The 21,775-nt window shown below is 38.4% G+C and overlaps 2 protein-coding genes across 2 annotated transcripts in view; one reads left to right on the forward strand and one right to left on the reverse strand.

Annotated features, from left to right (window-relative positions):
* LOC127441099 (ephrin type-B receptor 1-B-like) overlaps nucleotides 1–21,775 on the forward strand; it is a 421,097-nt gene that overhangs the window by 351,177 nt on the left and 48,145 nt on the right. The window contains exon 7 of the mRNA XM_051698281.1: nucleotides 21,489–21,651. Within this exon, the coding sequence (XP_051554241.1) occupies nucleotides 21,489–21,651 (163 nt within the window). The remainder of the gene's footprint in view (nucleotides 1–21,488; nucleotides 21,652–21,775) is intronic.
* On the reverse strand, nucleotides 9,145–12,320 carry LOC127441115 (piggyBac transposable element-derived protein 4-like). Its single transcript, XM_051698322.1, has 2 exons — nucleotides 12,227–12,320; nucleotides 9,145–10,976 (listed from the first exon to the last, which is right to left on the reverse strand). The coding sequence occupies exon 2, from the start codon at nucleotides 9,897–9,899 to the stop codon at nucleotides 9,357–9,359; it is 543 nt and encodes a 180-aa protein (XP_051554282.1). The 5' UTR covers nucleotides 9,900–10,976; nucleotides 12,227–12,320; the 3' UTR covers nucleotides 9,145–9,356.

A 21,775-nucleotide genomic window follows, 5' to 3' on the forward strand; every position in this document is an offset into this window, starting at 1 on the left:
GCTACTAACACAAGCACACATATAATAAATCCATGTCTTTTGAAGAAGCAGGCTCACTTTAGATGTTCTAAGATGGTTTAAATAATATCATAATGTAATATTTCAGATTTGAACACGCTCAGTTAGTTGTTTTATCCAATTACATCATACTTTGTGGTTTGCCGTGATTTGCACAGATGTAAGACATTTTAAGAAAGTCCTTCCCTAATCATTTCTTAATTTGATTTATTTTCTGTGAATTTGGCTAAATATTTCTTTGGAAATTTTAGCATTATAAAGTACACTATATGGCCAAAAGTTTGTGGACACCCCCTTGTGTGCTTCCAAATTTGTGGCAACTGTTTGGGGATAGCCCTTTTCTGTTCCAGCATGACAATGCCCCTGCGAACAAAGTGAGGTCCATAAAGAAATGGTTTACTGTGTCTGGCATGGAAGAAATTGACTGGCCTGCACAAAGCCCAGACCTGAACCCCACTGATCACTTTTGGGGTGAACTGGAACAGCAATTGTAAGTTAGGCCCCATCGACCAACATCAGTTCCTGATCTCACTGATAGTCTTGTGTCTGAATGAGAGCAAATCCATGCAGCCATGTTACTACATACAGTATAGTGGAAAGCCTTCCCAAAAGAGTGGCTGTTATTTCAGCAAAGGGGTAAATTGATGCCTAAGGTTTTGAAATCAAATGTTCATCAAGCACATATGGTGTCCACAAACTTTTGGCCATATAGTGTAAGTGTAGCACATTGTAAAATCTATCATTCAGTATGAAAGCACTGCAGTTATTAAAAAGATATGAAACCATACACAAGACCAATACAAGCTTTTGTTTCAGCTGAATGAATTCAATTTCGAGTTCTCAATGTGGCGATCTTGCTGTGCTGCCATGAATACAGAATCTAACTCATAGCTCATAGAGTGCCATCTCTAAGACTCCAATCCACAGAAAGAATCTTAGAGCCATTGTTTTGGGTAATGCATTACAAGTAACATTTAAAGTGGTCATGACATTCCTTTTTAATAATTTTATATTTTTCTTAAGGTTTATTATAATATTAGTACAGTTTTTTTTTTTTTTTTTTTTGTTTGCACACACACAAACATACACACACAAAAACAATAATATATTTGACCCTCTGTCAAAAACACTTGGTTTTGGTGCTGCTTCTCTTTTAAGACTTGACAGTAAACGCCCACTGTTATGATTGGCTCTCTGCTCTTGACTGACCTGCTCTCTCTTTACCATCTCACTGCTCACCCCTGCTGGGTGGGATTACGGAAGTGATAAGGTGCAGTGGGCATTGATGTGTTGTTGTGGACGTGGTTAGATGTAAATGTATATAACAGTGTGACATCATAATGTGGATGGAGTAGACAACGAGTCGTTTTGGCAGCTTGGTTTCAACAAATGCTTTTTTTGCAGTGAGGGGTAAGTTTTGAGTTCTGAAACTTATATTTATTAATTTATTTGTTTTTTAATTAAGTAAAGTGACCTCTTATATGTCAAAAGAGCAATGACAGTTTGATTGCTCATGTCATGACCCCTTTAAGTAATGAGGTTGTTGACTTGAAATACTTTGGGAAGTTTACATATTCTGCTGTATGGTATACTAAACTCCATCTAAAACTATTTTGAACAGCATTTTACAAATTAATTTATAATTACTATGCATGCAGTTTTTATGACCATATTAACTGAGAAACTACATGAAATATTTGTACCTTTAAAACATTCAATGTCACAACGCAGGACCATTTTCAATGAACTAGCGAATGCAATAAATAGAAAAAAGTCAAAGCACCTGATATATAATATAATATATATAGATGGATAAAAAAAAATCTTATTCATGAATCAAAATTTTAACTAGGGTAACAGCTGGATGGAGCAAAATTCTGAATGCAGGGAACTCAAGACGTATTTTTCTACGTTTCAAACTACATTTAACTTGACGCAGTGACCTTAAAACTCTGTGTTTATGACGTGACGCAACCAAAATAAGATGCACCAAAAGCATACGTCTGACACATGTGCACATTAATGCGTTCATAGACAGGACCTTATAAAAAAATCTATTTTGGACAGACTGAATATTCAATTGCAAATGATAGGCTTATGTTCAATAAAATGGAAATAAACATTTTATTGAACATTGTCTGCCACAATGATGTAATGCATTTTAATTATATTGTTTTTTTAATATATATTTACCATTATTTAATTTTTCATTTATTGAATTACTGTCATTTGATAGGCTTTCTCAACAAATATGTATTAAATGTGATTAATTCGATTTATTAATCAGCATATCATGAAATTAATTCTATGGAAAAAAATTTTAGCGATTGACAGCCCTAATTTTAACAATCTTGATTTAAAAATAATAAAGTCAATAAATTTATACAAGTTCATGGACATGTTATATGACATGGACAACTACCCAATCAGGTTATATAGTACCAAAGTTACTTTTCCAAATAAGTATGTGTGTTAAAGTTCTATCTCTATTTTCTTTTAATTATTTATTTAGAGCCAAACCTTAAAGGGATAGTTCAACCTCATGTCAGCCGTGATGTGTATGACTTTCTTTCATCTGCTGAGCTCAAATAAAAAATGTTAGAAAATTTCTAAGCTCTTTTGATCCATACAATGCAAGTGAATGTGTGCCAGACTTTTGTAGCTCAAAAATCCCACAAGTCAGCATAAAAGTTATCCAAAATACTCCAGTGGTTAAATCCATGTGGGTGAGAAACAGATCACTTTTGCATTTTTCTTGTGTTTTGGGATTCAAACTCTGTGCATACCGCCCTCTACTGGGCAGAGAAAATAATTTCTAGCAAAAAAAAGACTTAAATATTGATCTGTTTCTCACCCAAACCTATAATATCACTTCTGAAGGTGTGGATTAAACCATTGGAGTCGTATGGATTACTTTTATGATACCTTTAAGTGCATTTTGCATAGTCAACATTTTGGCACCCATTCACTTGTCTTGTATGGACCTACAGAGCTGAAATATTCTTCTAAAAATCTTCATTTTAGTTCAGCAGAAGATAGAAAGTAATTCACATCTCAGATGGCATGAGGGTGAGTAAATTATGAAAGAATTTTCATTTTTGGGTGAACTATCCCTTTAACCTTTGCTGTCATCATGCCAAGGGGTAAACCAGAATTTGTATTTCAAACTAATGTGTTGTAAAATCTAACATTGCATAAATGTTACAATGTAATCCGATTATTGTTGTTAGCAGTAACTTCATAATGTTACTTTTAAAATGAACTTTCCCCAGCACCAAATAAACCCCTAAAATTAATCAAATATGTTTCTATTTATGGGTTTTTATGGGGTTAAGTTGAGTTTCAAAGGTCTTACCAGGTGGTATTGCCATTCTGCAAGAAGAGGAGGCATGTGCCACCTGGTTGGGGGAAGTGGCACTTTGCCACAGCCAGCCGTGTCATGCTCACTGAAGGATGTTTGAGGTTGCGTGTGTGTATATGTCTTCTATGGTCCATTAACAGAAGGACTGATTTGACACCAGCCCCGTCCCCCTGTTTGTGTGACCATGCATGTGTGTAAAACAGGCGCCTCCCTTCTGCAGGACAGATTGCTTTGCTGGTTTGGGGAGGGGGTAGCACCTGCCTCCTGCCAATGCTGTCTTACAGCTCACAGAGGACCTGCTGAGAGCTGTGTCTGTCTGCCCTGGCAGGCCCTCCTACTTTGTACACCATCTATCTATCCATAGATATCCATAGGACTATCCATAATCCCCATTTTACTGATAGCAGGAGTAGCCCACTCCTAGATGGAAAAAGGGGAAAGTGTCCAAACAATGTCCTCGCATTGCAGCAGGGCTCTGAGTAGGTTGAGGGAGTGTCTGAAGGTGTTGATCCAGGCTTTAGAGGTAGGGTTTGGTGGCCGCATATGCTCCCCTCCTGTGTCCGGGACGTGAAGGGTGGTGGCGGCCACTTTTGAGCTGCTAAGCTTCCCTGAAGCCTCGGCACTTGAGGGGTATGGTGGCCCGGCTTCCTGGCCCATCGGCCAAGATGCGTGCTCCAGTGTCCTGCGTCACATCTATTTTGGTCTGAGGTGCGGGTCCGGCGTTGCATCTAGTTCTGCCACAACTCTACCCGCTCCATTCCTGGACCTGTGAGGATGCCAGCTTGCATGCACTTTTGGAGATAGAAGCCAGCTCCCAGAGGAGAGGTGCGTTGCACGTTTTAATAACAGCGGTTATGAGGCTCCATTCCCCTCAGTTGCACCCCATCACCTGCTTCCCAAATGTGGCCTATTAAATTACGCCCTTCCTCTATCCTGCCCACTTCCATTGTGCCTGGCTGAAGGACGGCCCACAGAGGCGGAGTAGCAACGAGAGGGATGGATGGGTCATTCTGCCACCAGCACAAAGGCAAAAACTGATTTTGTTTGGGTTAGAGGTTAAACTTGGAAAAATCGTTACAACATTGTTCGTTGGTTTATTTATTTATTTCTATGGGAGCAAAAGTTGTAAATTTTTGTACAAGCCAAATTTTTTTTTATTTCTTACCATCTTTATTTCGCCATCTCTATTACAGCTTATCATGAGACCAGGTTGTCATTGCATACTGCACTGTTACACATACTATTTTTAAAGAATAGTAGGCAGTGCACAGTATATTCCACACAGAATGTGGTAATCTATCCGCTAGTATTCCATTCCAAACATATCCACACTTAGCAGTTTCTTTTTTTTTTTTTTTTTTTTTTTTTACAAAATTGCTTGGTAGGGCTGAAACTAACGATTATTTTTATAATCAATTAATCTAATGATTATACAATTGAACAATTAATCATTAGCTCTTAACCGATTATTCAGTTTTTGCCCTGACTTAAAAGGTTGTATTAAACGTGCTTACTAATAATAATGGGGACAAAATCATCTTTTAAAAATACCTCTAAATGACATTCACTGAATTAAAGGGAAAAAAATGCTTTTTATTAAGTTTAATTCAGTAAAGAAATTCACTGCAAAAATCCTATTGTTATCAAGTGTTTTTGAAATTGTCTAAAAACCCTTAAAACAAGATACACTTACTTGAGAAGCAACATATAAGATATTTAGACTTGCTTTAAGAGAATGTATCTTAAATATAAGTGTATTTTGTATAGAAGTGTATTTTTTTTTTTTCACTTGGTTATACTTCTGCAAGTGCAGTAAAGACAAAATATACTTATATTCAAGTTCTATTCTCTAAAAGCAAGTCTAAATATCTTATATGCTTCTTCTCAGGTGAATGCATCTTTTTTTAAAGGATTTTTAGTTATTTTAAAATATTTGTATTTGTGACATTATATTCAAAATTCTCAGATAACAATTTTTTCTTCTGCAGTATAGCTGCTAAAGAAAATGAATGTTGTTTTAAAGGAGTTTTAGATATTTATATTGGAAAACATGCCAACACATAAACAAATCAATAATGTATTTTGTTGCAGTGTATATTGGGGTGAAGACTACCCTCTCTCACCTTTCTGTTCACTTCAATCCATCTTTAACTCACAAAAAAACAAACTCTCTCTTATGATTAAAGCTGTGTATTGCCAATTTTCTTCACGATTAGAAATGCACAGTGACACATATATTATGATTCAATAAGTCACGAGCCATCACGTTATAATCTAGCTGCATTAAGCATGCACGCTCGAGGGTTGAGCATCCCCGCGACAGAGTGTGCCTCAGTCTGGTGCAGTTTCAATCTCTCCCCCTTAGATCAGGACATTCGTGCAACTCCGCACAGAGAAATGGCAGTTTCGGAGTTTGTAGTTATTCACATGATTTGCTTCCATATTATTTGAACTTTAATAAAGCTATAACGCATTAAATATAACTGCATTTAAGATGTAACGCCGGGGTATTTCCTTTAAAGATGCTTGACATGCAAGTTTTACTTCAGTGGAGCGGTAGCTCCGGCTCCACTTATTCCACAACGAGAGTGCATCTGTATTTACTTATTTTGTATTTTTGCATTATAACTCCCTCATACTTTGCGATCTACATCACCTGAAGCTGTTTGGAAAGTTTAGAGAGTCAGACGCGAACTGCAGTGCTGCTCTCGTGCGTCATCATTAGAGATTAATGTGATCTCATGTTACGTTAAATGAGATCAAACGACTATTCGACAACGAAAACTTTTTATGACAATTTTTTATTGTCGACGTTGTCAAATTGTTTCAGCCCTATTGCTTGGTCACAATCTCTTTAAGGCACCCTTGTTAAGACTGGTGAAAGTCTTTAAGAAATCATGAAAAGAATTTGAGATTGTTTGTTCTGCTTATTTTAAAGAGCTCTTGTTGATTTTTTAAATCATGCTAATTTATGTCACTCAACACTGCAGTTAGTTAATATTCACAACAGCAGTGTTTTTGATGAGTTTTTAAACAGATTGTTATCCGTGCAGCCTCAAAGAATTACAAATGCAAGATTTCATTATTCAGGGTTAATAAGCCCCCAGAGGTGATTGATTGCACAAATGAAGAGGAGATAATCTATTTTTTGAGTAGTTATTTCTTCTTTAAAAGAAATGGTTCACCTAAAAGTGCATATTTTGTCATTCAGCAAATACTGTAACAGTTTAAATTTCGGACTGTTCCTCACACAAAGCTATTGTGTAGCTTTAGAACACTTTAATATATAGCACCTTACTTATATGGACAACTTTTTTGTCATTTTTTCCCCCCAATTCTCTTGCATTGTATGCACTATAAACCCGGATAAATTCTACTAACTCAAAAAATTTCAAAACTTAAAAATCTAAAGTATGGATAACTTCTTTTTCTGAAGGACTATACAATTAAAACTGTGATTTTTCTCTAATCAAAATATGTGTTTATACATTTATTAATTTTAATTAACTACAACTCAAAGTTTAAAGTACTGCAAACTTAACTGAAATACTTAAACAACTTTAAAAATGAAGTTTTTTTAAGTTTACCTAACTTAAAAAATAATATTTTGCAACTTAAACATAATAATTTTACAACAAAAAAGCAAACTACATACAGTGATCATATCCTGAAAATGTAATGTAAAAAGACAAGGAGTACGATATTTATAAAACATGAGGCACAACATGAACATTTAAGATAACTGACAGGCAAGCAACTAGCTCAGTCATATATCTAAAGAATAACATGAAGGCATGCTGACAAGAGACAAGTCATAAAAAAACAAACTCAGCAGCAGTATAGTTACCTAGGATAAATTGTCTACAGCTGCACTGGTTTTGCACCTCCTTTAACTTTAACCCTTTTAAAAGCACCTGTCTTTTACACTTTACTTTAAATGAATAGTCTGGGTTCAATACAAGTTATGCTCGACAGCATTAATAGCATAATGTTGATTACCACAAAAAAAAAAAAAAAAAAACAACTGCAAAAATTGAGGCTACAATGAGACATTTATAATGAAAGCCAATGTGTTACATTTTTGAAGGCTTTAAATACATTAAAATTAGAATGTTATAAAAAGCAATTCATTTCTAAAAATAATTTATTATTCTTATTACTATACTAAGTTGAAATTATGTTTTGTGGTAATCAACATTAAGCAACAAATGCTGTCAATTGAGCTTAATTTGTATTGAATCCAGAATATTTCTTTAAACTCTGAAAATGACTTTGGTCTTAGAAACTCTAGCAGCTTCTAATTTAAGATTTCAGAAGTGTACTACATTTAATTGGATACAGCAACTGCTACAAAAGAAGCTGGGGAATAACTGTTTCACACTGCAGTCTCTGTGTAATTTCAAATAACAAGTGAAATTGAAAAAAGGTTGGCCATCTCTTTTGGGTAACTTGGATCCAATGCATAGATTAGTCCAAAAGTTCCGAAATCCATCCGAAAGCCCTGGCAGGTAGGTAATTACTTCATTTTTTGAGAACAACAGAGATTCTGACCAGATTATAGTGAATTGCAGGATCTGTGAGTTCTCTGATGGCTGCTAACAGGGCAACAGCTGAAACACCAACATCTGGCTCTTCTGAATCTTAAGCCTTAAATGCAGAAATGAGAAAAGGGTGAAAATACCATTGAGTAAAATCTGTTTTAAATTAAATAATGCCCACTTAAAAGAATAGTTCACACAGAAATGAAAATTATATCAATATTTACTCACCCTCACATTGTTTCAGACCTAAATTACTTAATTTCTCCATGAAAAACAAAATATTTTTTATTCTTTTGATTTCTTTTCACCATATGAGTGAAAAGTGATTCACAGCTGTCAAGATTCACGAGAAAAAAACACACACCATAAAACTAGAGTAAAAGTAGTCAATATTAATCGTGCAGTATTTTAAGTCTTCTGAAGCCAGAAGCCATACTTTTACTTTGTGAGGTAAATAAACTGAATTTCTCAAATCAAAGAGCAACTCCAGTACACACAACACAATTCAATATGGTGACAGGCAACATGTCAACAACTTCAAATATCATTGGTTCTGGTGTCATGGCATTGGATAAGACAAGCAATAACAAATAAGGTTGGATGTTATTGAAGCAGTTACCGCAATTGAACTGGGCTTTGTACACAGAGTTTATCAATTATTTGAATTTAAAGTGATCTTGTATCTTGTTCATGATACAAAGTGGTTGCATGCCTTCAGAAGACTTACTGTATGATGCACAAGCCAAATTGAGTAATTTTGACACTTTGGGGTGCTTTGAGTTTTAAAGTGATCCACTATCAACTATTACTGAATGGCAATCAGTGATTGCAACATTCTTTAAAATATCTCCATTTGAAAAATGTCTTATGGGCTTGGAACTATTTGAGGGTGAGTAAATGGCAGAAGAAAAAAAAAATATATATATATATATATATATATATATATATATATATATATATATATATATATATATATATATCCCTCTATGGCATGACTTTTTACCCCATTTTTTGGGAGCTTGGGGGTCCCTGATAATATATCCATCATAAAATGTCCCCCCCCCAAACCAGATATTGGTTTGTTGCCTCAGAGCAACGATGTGCTATGAGGGTACTGAAACACTAAGGTTTTCTATAGTACATATGATAAGTGGAATAAGAAAAACAAGCAATATATGCAAAAAGTTTTATTTTGACAAACATCAACCACAAATGGTTCCAACCAATCACAAACATCAAACAATCAAATAAACAAACTACTACTAATTACAACTAACACCTCATGTATAAATGTTTCTCACATTTCATATAAACATATAAACCAACATCCAAATGACTGTGTGTGTGTGTGTGTGTGTGTGTGTGTATTTGTGGGGGGGTTATTGGTTATTGTTTGAATCAGTGCTTCTCTTTTTGACAAAGCATACTCTGATTTCCTATTCTGTGTGAAACCTCAGAAAGCAGTTGCTGGTGGATGTGAAACAGAGGTGGATATCACATTTCCGGCACTTAGCTTTTGGTGTACCTGTGCACCCTGGTACCTTGCATGTCCCCTTCTTTTCAGCCATAATCATCCAGTGGGCTGTGGCATCCATTTGCACAACAGGGACTGGAATTGGGGCAGTGGGTCCTTTTCTCCTCTTCTCCTCGTACTCACCAGCAATTGTGGAACTGGGACGACCTTTCTTGGGCTCCAGGCTCTTTCCACTTTTGCATAGGCCTTCAGAGATGTGTGACTTGAAGGTATACAGCTTCATATGTTCCTTCTTTCTCATGCCAGTGCCTTCACAATCTCTTCGGTAGAGCAGCCAGGTGGTCACGATGATCATATCCAGTAAGTGGAACACCAGCCGGTGGTACCACTTCTTTGATCTGATTTTGTTCCGGTACAGTGCAGTCAGTGAGTCAAGTAGATCCACCCCACCCATATTCTTGTTGTATTCTTTCACCACAGCAGGACAGGGGACTTTGGTGATCATCTTTCGCTAGCGAGCCCACCTGTCAACCTCAGTGACTGGGTGGGCTCCAGTGTAATCACTCAGAAGGGTCACTGAGTGGTTATCGTACCACTTTACAATGTGCAAGGTGGTTTTTCCAAACATGGCCATCTTCTGTTCAAAAGATCCACGTCCTGCTCTCTTCAGCTCAGCGTTGCACATCAAGCTGACATCTGGTAGTCTGTTGCCACGAACAGTACCAGTGCAGTGAATTCCCTGCTGAGCCAGTGTAAGCACAAGAGGGACACTCGTAAACCAGTTGTCGAAGAAAAGCTTGTAGTTCTCTTGCTTGTGTATAGGATGGGCCATGCGGAGGACAACATTGCCACTTGCTCCCACATCTGCTAGCTCAGGGGGTTGTACAACTCTCCCTATGTAGATTTCTAAGTTGTGCGGGACACCATCAGAGCCAGCCAAGACGAATATCTTGTAGCCCCATTTCTTTGATTTTGATGGCAGTTATTGCTTCAATCTATTTCTTCCCTTGAATGGGACAATCTGCTTGCTCATCAACAGCCAGCTTCTCACCCATTGGGATTGACGTCAGTTTTGAGGTTAGATGAGTGACCAGTGGTCGGATCTTGTGGAGTGGATCATCATTTTCCTCCTGTCTCTCTTCATTGTTACTGAAGTGCAGGGATTTTTTGATGGCCTCCCATCTATTAAGTATCATAGTGTCAGCTACTTGGGACACTCAGCATGCTTTGTTCCAAAACATGCAGGTGCCTGGTAAACCAAACAATGACATGTACACCACAATACCCAGGAACTGCTCAAATTCTTTTGTAGTGAGGTTAAGCGGCTTGTTTGCGTTACATTGTATCACATATAGATTTGACTGCCCTACAATAACTTCTAGAATGTCTTCTGAGGAAAAACTGCTTGAAGTACTGGAGGGGGGACATGATATCATCAGATCTTGGAAGCAGGCCCTGCCATTCTGGGTAAGCTTTGAAGTATGCATTGTGGGGCATTCTCCACCGGGGTAGGCATGGGACATCAATCTCCATCCTCAGACTCAGTCTCATTGTCAACAGACAATAGGCATTAGGCATTCTCCTAAAAAAGAAAGCAGGAAGCACAAATTTGAATGTGTCATATACCCTTCATCATCCACGCATGCAAACAAACACACACACCACACACACATGTGCACACACACGTGCACACACACGTTACTTTGCTGACTGATCCCTATCTGACCCCTGAGCTCCTAACTGTCTCTCAAACCTGATTCAGGGATCCACTCTTTCTGACTCTCCTCAAGCTTACTGTCCTCATCATTACTCTCCTCAAGCTCACTGTCCTCACTGTCAGAGGGTATGACCCTAACTGCTCGATCATGTTCCTTCCACCCATAAAATGTTCTTGTGTCTATTTCCTGTAAGTATCAGTAGATAGTAAAGTAAAAACATTGACTATTGGTGCATTCAATTCATGTCAGAAAGATTGTATTTACGAGTTGAACACACATGAACGCCACCACAAAGTCGTAATTACGAGTTGGAATCAATGGCGGAAGCAAACCATTTTCAATCATGATAAATTTATTTGTGAATGTTGACAGTACGATGTAGTTTGTACGCATTTTGTGTACTGTTAATGAAGAAGAGAGATAAAGTTTGCCAGAAAACACGACTCATTTAGCCAGTTTATGAGCTGATAGGCTTGAGCGACCAATCTACATTTCCCATCATTCTCTGTGGCAGCTAAGAATAATAAAAAACATAATTCATCATTTACACACATAATGCGCATTCTTTGCTCTTCATGTTGGTGCAGTAGCGCTAAAAAGCTTCCTGTATTTGTCAGTAAGTGGGGAAAAAAGAAAGAAATATGAAATTGCCCAGTGCATAATTTTTACCGACCAAAATCACTTGAATGCACATTATGCCGTAATTATGACTTCCGAGCTCGTAAAAAGGAACTTCCCAGGAGGACTTGAATGAACCATATGGTCCTAATTATGCATCCAAGCACATCTCCACACTTTAGCATAATATTGCCCGAACAAAAGTGGTCTAACTGCACAATGTTGCCCTGAGGCAACAAACCAAAAAACAGTTTTAGTATATAAATAAAAACAAAATAAGTCTTTAAACAATCAAACATACTTCTTTACATACTCATGCACATGCATTATATACATATATATATATATATATATATATATATATATATATATATATATATATATATATATATATATATATGTATATAATGTATATATATATATATATATATATATATATATATATATATATAAGTTATTTCAATTTAAACATGTTAAAAAGTGATATTTATCTTACCAATTGGTGGCACTGTGTCCCATGCGGCTTTGCTTCCTGAAAGGACTGCTCCACCCCCAGACAAAAGGCCACACCCACTTCAGCCCCTCATTTCATTGAACACAGACATGTCAGGTGATATTATATATATATATATATATATATATATATATATATATATATATATATATATATATATATATTATTATTATTATTATTATTATTATTATATTTTTATTTTTTAATGACATATTCCTTAAAGTTACAAAACAGAATGTTTTATAAATGTGTAGATAAAGTAATTTACCATGCATGTTTTGAAGAAACTTGAGGTGTCTTCTCTCAGAAATGCAGGACCTGCATGAAGCACAGTGATTTGCCTTGTGTATAAATATCATGTTGATCCTAAAAGTACATTTTTAATCTAATGTTAAATAGTGCACTTGTTGAATGTGTTTCCTGCCTAAACATAGTGAATTGTCTTAAACCCTGCCATTTCCACCCATAATCATAACATTTCTTATAATGGTCTGAAGATGTATACTTGTTTATAACTCTTATAAATAGACTTGTTATTGTCAGTGTTAATTAAAGTAATAGTCACCTAAAACTGATAATTCTCTCACCATTTAATCACCTTTATGACTTCTCAAACTCATGACTTTTTTCCACAGAACACAAAGATATTTTTATTTAGATATGATGTGAAAATAAATCTTGACATCTGCATCTCCCTTGCAACAATTATGATCTGAAGCTCGATTCCATTTGTTCGCACTTGATGTATACGCAGAATGTGTGTACAGAGCATGTACAAACACAGACAGTGTGCACAGCACACTGCATCAAAAGTGAGGAAGTGGAATTGGGCTTCAAATCTTGATTCTGCAAGGAGACCGCAGATGTTGAGATTTAGAGTGAAAAAGTAATTACATTTGGTATGTTCTCATCTAAAACCTATTGTATCTGTTTAGAGGATATTAATTAAACCACATAAGTTGTATGGCTTATCTTTATGCTTTATGTCCATTTTGGAATTTGAAAGATTGAACCCCTTTCTCATTGTATGGATATATTCATATCATACCCCAAAAATATTTTTGTTTATTTTTAAGATTTTCACATTTCAATTTCATAACAAAATTCCATCAAATTGAACTGTGTAATCTTTAATAAATAAAACTTTAATAAATGTGAGTTTTATTTATTTTAATTTGTCAAAGATTACTCAATTCGATTTGATGGATTATTTTATGAAATTGAAATACGTAAATCAAAAATATACCAAAATATTTTTTTTTAGTGTATCACATCAACAATCTTCGTGTTCCACAGAAGAAAGAATATGAGTTTGAGACTGCATAAAAGGTGAGTAAATGAGGACAGAATTGTCATTTTGTATTCCTTTAGCGCAAGGGCTTTGTCACATTTAAGAGATCTTAAAGAACACCGGAAAAGCTTGTTCCATGCCAGAAAGAGTGAGATGCTGATTTTTTATTTTTTTATTTTTCTAAATGAAACATTAAACTGTGAATAAAACTTTTCAGCTCACTCTCCATTCAATATGGGACAGGCTTAAATTATTCTGTATTAAATGAATGCAATGTCTGTTAAACCAAGGAACAATAATAAACAACTATGATCATAATACCTTCAAGTCATGAATCCTGAGAATCTCAGCAAGTGCATCAGAAGTTGTTTCTGTCTTTGTTGCCTTCTGACGATATAAAGTCATCAGGTGAAGACTGTGGCAGTCAAGTTCTGCATAGAACGTGTTTGGAAGATTCTGGTTTGTAATGTGCTGAAACTCAGTATAGACCTAAAATGGAATGACAAGAAAGACAAATTTCATTCACAATGGATTGAAAAGACAAAATTGAGAATATACAGATTGCAATTACAGACATAATGTAAAAGTAGGCTTTATCTGTGATTCCAAATGAAAAGCTGGCCAGCGCTCTAGGATCTCTCTCACCGGTGATGCATTGGTAATGATCCCTTTTGTAGACGGACTAACTTTTGAATAATGATGACTATGTTGCAAATTATGTTTGCACTACTGGATGTGGCCGTTATCTCTCCCCTCCGGACAGCCATGAAATCTGCCTTGAGTGCTTAGGGCACCAGCACGCTGAAGCAGCTTTCATGGAATGGACATGTTCTCATTGCGAGAACATGCCATCAGAACGTTGCGGTCAGGGCTCACTTCCTTCTTCATGAAGCAAGGAGCCACTGCGGCTGTTCCACAACCTGGTCCGCCCTGGGCTGATTCTCAGCCGGCCAGGTCGGCAAGCACCACGTGCGATCTGGATGTAGACATGGGAGCGTTTCCGCCGGCTCAGCCACGTGGACCTCCCATCCCCCAGCATGCTCGTTCTACCATGAAGAGATGTCGAGTGATACAGGCGGTCCACCTCAGGGCAGATTTAATGTGTCGATCATGGCTAACGACGAGAATGAGCTTTCGGTCACAGCATCGGAAGGTGGGCTTCAGCTATCAGAAGCGGACGAATCTTCTGAGCTCCCACCCATGGGTGGTAGAGCACAGGATGAGGCAGACGATGAGATGGTAGCCATGCTTGCCCGGGCGGCAGCGAACATCGGGCTAAAGTGGAACCCTCCACCCTGCCCTGAGCGTTCGCGGCTGGATAATTGGTTTCTGGTCTCGGAGTGTGACTCATGGCCTTGCCCCACCCCGGTGCTTTTCTTCCCGGAAGTGCACGAGGAGCTAACGAAGTCGTGGAAGGCACCTTTTTCTGCCCGTACACGCTTCGCGGGCTCGTCCACCCTGACTACCCTCGACGGCAGAGTGGCTAAGGGATATGTCGAGCTCCCCCAGGTAGAGTGCACTGTAGTGGTGCATTTATGCCCGCAGGTCACAGCCACCTGGTGCGACCGACCAAGACTCCCTTCCAAGGCCTGTAAGTTCTCTTCCCCTTTAATGATGAAGACTTACAAGGCCGCGGGTCGAGCCACTTCCACCCTGCATATCATGGCCATCCTATTGGTCCACCAGGCCAAGGTGCTGAAAGATCTGCACGAGGGTAGAACCAACCCAGGGCTGATGCAGGAATTGCGTACTGCGACCGACCTCACCTTACAGGTGACGAAATTCATGGCTCGCGCCCTGGGTTGGACGATGTCCACTCTTGTGGTCCAAGAGCAGCACGTGTGGCTCAACCTTGCAGAGATGCGTGATGCAGAGGAAGTCCGCTTCCTCAATGCAGCCATCTCCCAAGGGGGGCTTTTTGGTGATACCGTCGAGGATTTCACCCATCAGTTCTCGACGGTGAGAAAGCAGACCAAGGCGATTAAGCACATCTTGCCTTCAGGCCTCTGAAGTCCCGCGCCCCGTCCTGCTTCTCACCGGAGCCATTCCCCTGCAGTGCTGGCCCCGGCTCCCGAACCATCGGAGCCTGTACGCCAGCCTCAGAGAAAGAGATCCTCCCGCGGGAAGTCGGCTCCACCTGCCCGTCAGCCAGCCCCCAAGAACCCCAGATGGGCTTCAAGGCAGCATTTGACAAGAATTCTCAATTATCTTGTCGACTGGCTAATCCTAGCTCACTCGCGAGACCTGTTGTGTGCACACAGGGAACTTGTGCTTCAGCATCTCGACCGACTCGGGCTGAAGGTCAACTGGGAGAAGAGCAAGCTCTCCCTTGTGCAGAGCATCTCTTTTCTCAGTATGGAGTTGGACTCGGTCACTCTCAAGGCACGTCTTACGACCGAACATGCTCAGTCAGTGCTGACCTGCCTGAAGACCTTCCAGTGAAATAATTTCAGAGGCTCCTGGGACACATGGTATCCTCGGTGGTGGTTCTCCCCTCGGGTTGATGCATATGAGACCGCTTCAGCACTGGCTACAGACTCTAGTCCCAAGGTGAGCATGGCGCCATGGCACCCGCAATGTGACCATCACGCCACAGTGCTGTCAGACCTTCAGCCCTTGGTCAGACCTGGTGCTTCTATGGGCAGGTGTTCCCCTAGAGCAGGTCTCAAGGCGTATCGTGGTCGCGACAGATGCCTTGAACTCGGGCTGGGGTGCCATGGGCAATGGGCAGGCAGTCTCGGGGCTCTGGATGGGGCCCCGACTCCTTTGGCACATCAACTGCTTAGAGTTGCTGGTGGTATTGCTGGCCCTGAGGAGGCTTCAGCCGTTGATTCAGGGCAAGTATGTGTTGTTCGGACTGACAACACAGTGACCGTAGCATACATAAACCGCCAAGGCGGTGCACGCTCGCGTCGCATATCGCAACTCGGCCCCGCCTCCTCCTTTGGAGTCAGCATATGTTGAAGTCTCTGCGAGCCACTTATCTTCCGGGCGTCCTCAACCGTACAGTGGACTACACTCTCACGGCAGGTAACGCTCCATGGGGAGTGGAGACTCCACCCCCGCGTAGTCCAGCTGGTTTTGGAGAGATTCGAGGAGGCGCCGGTAGACCTGTTCACCTCCCAAGGGTCCTCTCACTGCCCCCTTTGGTACTCCCTGTCTGAGGCCCCCCTCGGCACGGATGCCTTGGCGCACAGCTGACCTTGGGCTGCACAAGCATGTGTCTCCTCCAGTGAGCCTTATTGCACAGACTCTGTTCAAAGTCAGGGAGGATGAGCATCAAGTCCTATTTGTTGCGCCGTACTGGCCCAACAGGACTCGGTTCTCGGATCTGATGCTCCTGGCAGTAGCACCTCCCTGGCACATTCCCCTGAGGCAGGACCTTCTCAGGGGCAGGACACGCTCCAGCACCCGCAGCCAGACCTCTGGAATCTCCATGTCTTTAACACTCTTTATTTAATAAAGAGTACTTTGTTTTTTAAATAACACTGTTCGGGTTTACAGTGTGGAAAAGAGCAGCGTGAACATTTGTCAAAACTTCTGCTTTTGTGTTCCACATAAGAAAGAAAGTCATCCGTGTTTGGAATGACATAATGGAGGGTAAATGATGACATTTTTGGGTGAACTACTGCTTTAAGAAAACACAAATGTGTACCGCTGTGCTCTGAAAAAAGGACAAAATCTGTTTATCAAAAACTCCCCAAATGACACTACCTGCATTTATTTATTAATGACACAGTGGAAAGGTCATGATCATGGTATTTTTGAGCATCCTACATTATTAATATCACAATGCTGTAGTGCACTTTAGATTGGTTTTATGGCTTGGGATGACGTCAGACAAGATGATGCACTTAAAGGAATAGTTCACCCAAAAATGGAAATTCTGTCATCATTTTCTCATCCTCATGTTGTTCCAAACCCGTCAGACTTTCTTAAATAGCACACATAGGCTAACTGTATGGTGTTGTTGTTTTTTTTTTTTTTTTTTTTTTTCAGTTGTTCAGGTTTGGTACAACTTGTGAGTAAATGAGATGGTATTTTCATTTATGGGTGAACTATTCCTTTAATTTCTGCACCAACACCAGCAAATCTGGGCATCTGGTGTGTTAGAATAACAGATAATTAGACATCCCATCTTGTTTTCTAAATTACAGTCTGCATGCCAAACCTGTCTGCCCCTTTCCACGTCACTCATACACGATTTGAACCTGAATTATTAATATTCTGTAATGTTTTTCCTGATGGTTATTACTACGTTGCTGTTGTTAAGAAACAGATTTCGCCTTCGGCTATCACAGTGGGAGATTTCTGTAGCGTGTAGTGTGTAGTAAGTGGCGACTCAACTGTGTTGTGAATTTTGATGAAACCTTGAGAACTAAATTTAATCTTACAGCATCGTGTCTCTTGACTGTGTCTGTGAGGCGTTACCTTACCTCCTCTTTTTCTCTGTCCCAGAACACCTTTCTGTGTTTTAATAATGTTTTCATTTAGAAATTGAGGTTGGAGAGTTTCATTTGACAGTATGGTAAATGCTCACAGAAAATTTATAGCAGTTTTGTCTTTGTCTGTTTGTGTGTGGTAGATTTGACAGATTGTTTTCCTCCCCTTTTTTCAATACCCTCCCTTTGTTCCACTACTATCTTCTCTTTTTTTTTCCTCTCTCTCTCCTTTCATTATGGGGAATATGCAGAATTTTTTTTTTTTTTTTCTAGTCCAAAAGCTTTAAACATACTTCAGGAGTCAGGTCAACCTGTCTTAACTTTTATTAACTCATAGAATGTCTGATGCATATTGCACACAAAAAAGACAAATGCAGCTCAAATCTGATTGGCTGCATTCACGTAATTTCTGGGAGTCGGGGAGGCACAGGTTTTTATGAGTCCAGTGGGAAATAAAGACACATTTATTTTAGTGTTAGGTTCGAGTCCACCTTAGTCGAGTCCGAGTCAAGTCAGAGTATTTAAACAATCAAGTTGTGAGAGTGGTGGTGGCGTAGTGGGCTAAAGCACATAACTTGTAGACTTGTTTGATCCCCACAGCCACCACCATTGTGTCCTTGAGCAAGGCACTTAACTCCAGGTTGCTCTGGGGGTATTGTCCCTGTAATAAGTACACTGTAAGTCGCTTTGGATAAAAGCATCTGCCAAATGCATAAATGTAAATGAGTCTGAGTCCAAAAGGGGCTGAGTCTGTTCATGAATCTGAATTAAAAATCAATATTTCAACCTTATGTTAAACTTCACAACTAAGGAAAAACAAATGTAACAAAAACACCTCTGTTGCATTTCATGTATATATTTTATGATTAGTTTCCTGCTGAACAGACTTCAAAGTGGTTTCAGAATGAAAGCATATGCTTTAGGTGTATGAAGACAAAACTGTCCTTCAACACAATTCTTATTGTGTTCTGTTGACATTTCTATTATTTGTTGCTTTTCCCTTCCACTCAAACATAGACTAAAGAAAGTGAAAGCTGTGTTAGTCATTACAACCAGAGTTATTATTGTTTTGAATTTTAATGAGTCTTTATTCCTACTTCATTTTCAATTTTGTTTAGTTTTATCTGAAATTATCTCTGTCTAAAGAAATAAGTCTATACTGAGATTTCTTTTTTAGTCTCTATCTGCCGGCCGGTTTGGGAATATAATGAGTCTAATTAGCACACACTGAGACATTACATCTCACAATTTGACTGCAAATGCTATATCCGAAAACACTGGAAAAGCCCACTGCTAATATTAAGGCCATTTAACACTGGCATGATTGTCTAGTTAATTTGCAGAAAACAGCACAATGCGGGGCAGTTGTGCACACTGCTCGTGCACCTTAAACCGTCATGCATCCGTGTGTTATCATTTAAAAAGAAATAATTACTGTAAATTCTTAGCTTTACAAGCATCTTCTGTATATTTGAGATCTCCCCAACAGTGGCTATATAGACATCCAGCTTTTGACACTTAGGACAACTGATGGACTCATACACAACCATTACTAAAGGTGCAAACATTCATTGATGCTCAAGAAGGCAACACAAGAAGAACCAAGAGCATGCAAATCTTTGAACAGGATGATTTGTGTAAATTACAGTAAGTTTTGTGTAATGTAGCTTTTGAAGGGCAGTACTACATAAAATATATAATCATGTATCTCTTATATTTGTATACATTCTGAAATGGATGTGAAAACTTATAGGCCTAAAGCAAAAGGGGTATGCAATCTTCTGCACTTCACAGTACAGTATATATAGTTTGTGAAAATGTATATTTTGTTTTATATTTTGTTTTTCACAATTTAACCACATTTTAGCTTTTTTTTTTTTTTTTTTTCCATGTACTGTAGCCTATTCTATCCCTATAATTTAATATTGCATGTGTAATTATGAAATGACTTTCATGTCAGGTACACATTTGAACAAAATTCACAACATTGGAACCTACAATTCTAAAATCTATTAATTTGAAAATAAAAATTTGAATAAACCAATTTATAAATGGACAAATAAATAGACACATTTAAATGTGAATAAATAAGCCAATTTATAAATGGACAAATAAATAGACATTTAAATGTGTTTATTTAATTCATGTTTTAAAATGTACTTATATTTAGCAATAAAACAGCACATTAATAAGTCCTTTTTAAATGCACCTTTTAAATTGCTTTTTAAAAAGCATTTGGCAGTTGCTTGTCTTCATCCACTTGCTGTTCTTAATTGTTTGACTCTTCCTTTTCTTTACCATTTGTCAATCCATACCAGCTGAAGCCCAGGAGTGCCAATTAAAAAATAATGAAGGAATAAATTATCAATCTATTAATTTGAAAATAAACTTAAGTCAATTTATAAATGGACAAATAAAAAGACACAGGAGAAACACACAAGGCATTTTACGTTTTGGAATATTTCACGTTTGGATTTTTTGGAATAAAACTGCACTTGGATTCTACATGTCACCATAGTTTCATCTCTGTTCCTGTCTTCAGCCTGCCAAAATGTTACAGAAACATAGACGCTAGACTAGACTACACTCTAAAACAGGACTAGACTAAACTGTAAACTTGAACTAGACTACGACGTGACGATTGCATTACAAGTATTACACCAACAATACTTGACCTATGTCAACTATGGCAAACATGAGGGCTAAAATACACTGACAAATGAAACACATGACAAAGACAACTAATGACAATACTTAACTAATAACAAGATAACAAGACTACTAAAACATGAACCAATGAAAATACAAGACTGATAACAAGTTAACAAGACACATACACATGAGGAAAACAGGATATCACATGACTAAGACACATGACCAGAAACAGGAACAGGAAGTAAACTAATTTAAAAATAAAAGACATGAAAACAAAACATGAACAACAACACATTAAAACATGACAACAAGACAGTAGCTGTCATAACTTTAAAAAATGTCCACGTGTACATGTGTTTGTTTCATGCATCTATGCAATTAAAGGATGCAGACCATATTTATCTGAGACAGAGATGCTGCCATGAATTATGGGCTTGAATTATTGTATTATACTACATGATAAGTGTCTGAACACTGAAAGTTGGTACATCATCAATATAACATCACATTTTCTACCTTTTTAACAGACTATACTTTCATTTAACTGATGAAATGGTCCGATAATACCTCATCCAATCTAATTCAAGTTTCATGCAAGACCTCATCCTGGTTTACTGTTATATCAGGTTATATCTGTTCAGTGTCATATATCATGGCACATTTTCATTATATGAGTGAGTGTTAGCTCAGATCCAAAGGAACAACATTAGTTTTCCTTACTACAGGCTAATAATAGTGTCATTTGATATAAAGATGTCTGTATTTTTGTTTATATAAATCTGCTTCTCTCTCTCTCTCTCTCTCTCTCTCTCTCTCTCTCTCTCTCTCTCTCTCTCTCTCTCTCTCTCTCTCTCAGGATCTGTCTGAGGTGAACTCTACACAGGTGAAGAGTCAGACAAACACAGCGCGTGTGGATGGATTACGGCCAGGCACCATGTATGTGATGCAGGTTCGCGCCAGGACAGTCGCTGGTTTCGGCAAATACAGCAGCAAAATGTGCTTCCAAACCCTCACAGATGGTACGAATGGCCACGCCAACGTGGGCAGGTTTAAGTGGTTTACGAGGACTTTTTTTTTAGATTACAAACTGATAATTACAAGGGTATTATGCTATAAATGTGATTTATGAGGATATTTCTAGTG

The sequence above is a fragment of the Myxocyprinus asiaticus genome, chromosome 5 (genome assembly GCF_019703515.2).
Source record: "Myxocyprinus asiaticus isolate MX2 ecotype Aquarium Trade chromosome 5, UBuf_Myxa_2, whole genome shotgun sequence".
NCBI lineage: Eukaryota > Metazoa > Chordata > Actinopteri > Cypriniformes > Catostomidae > Myxocyprinus > Myxocyprinus asiaticus.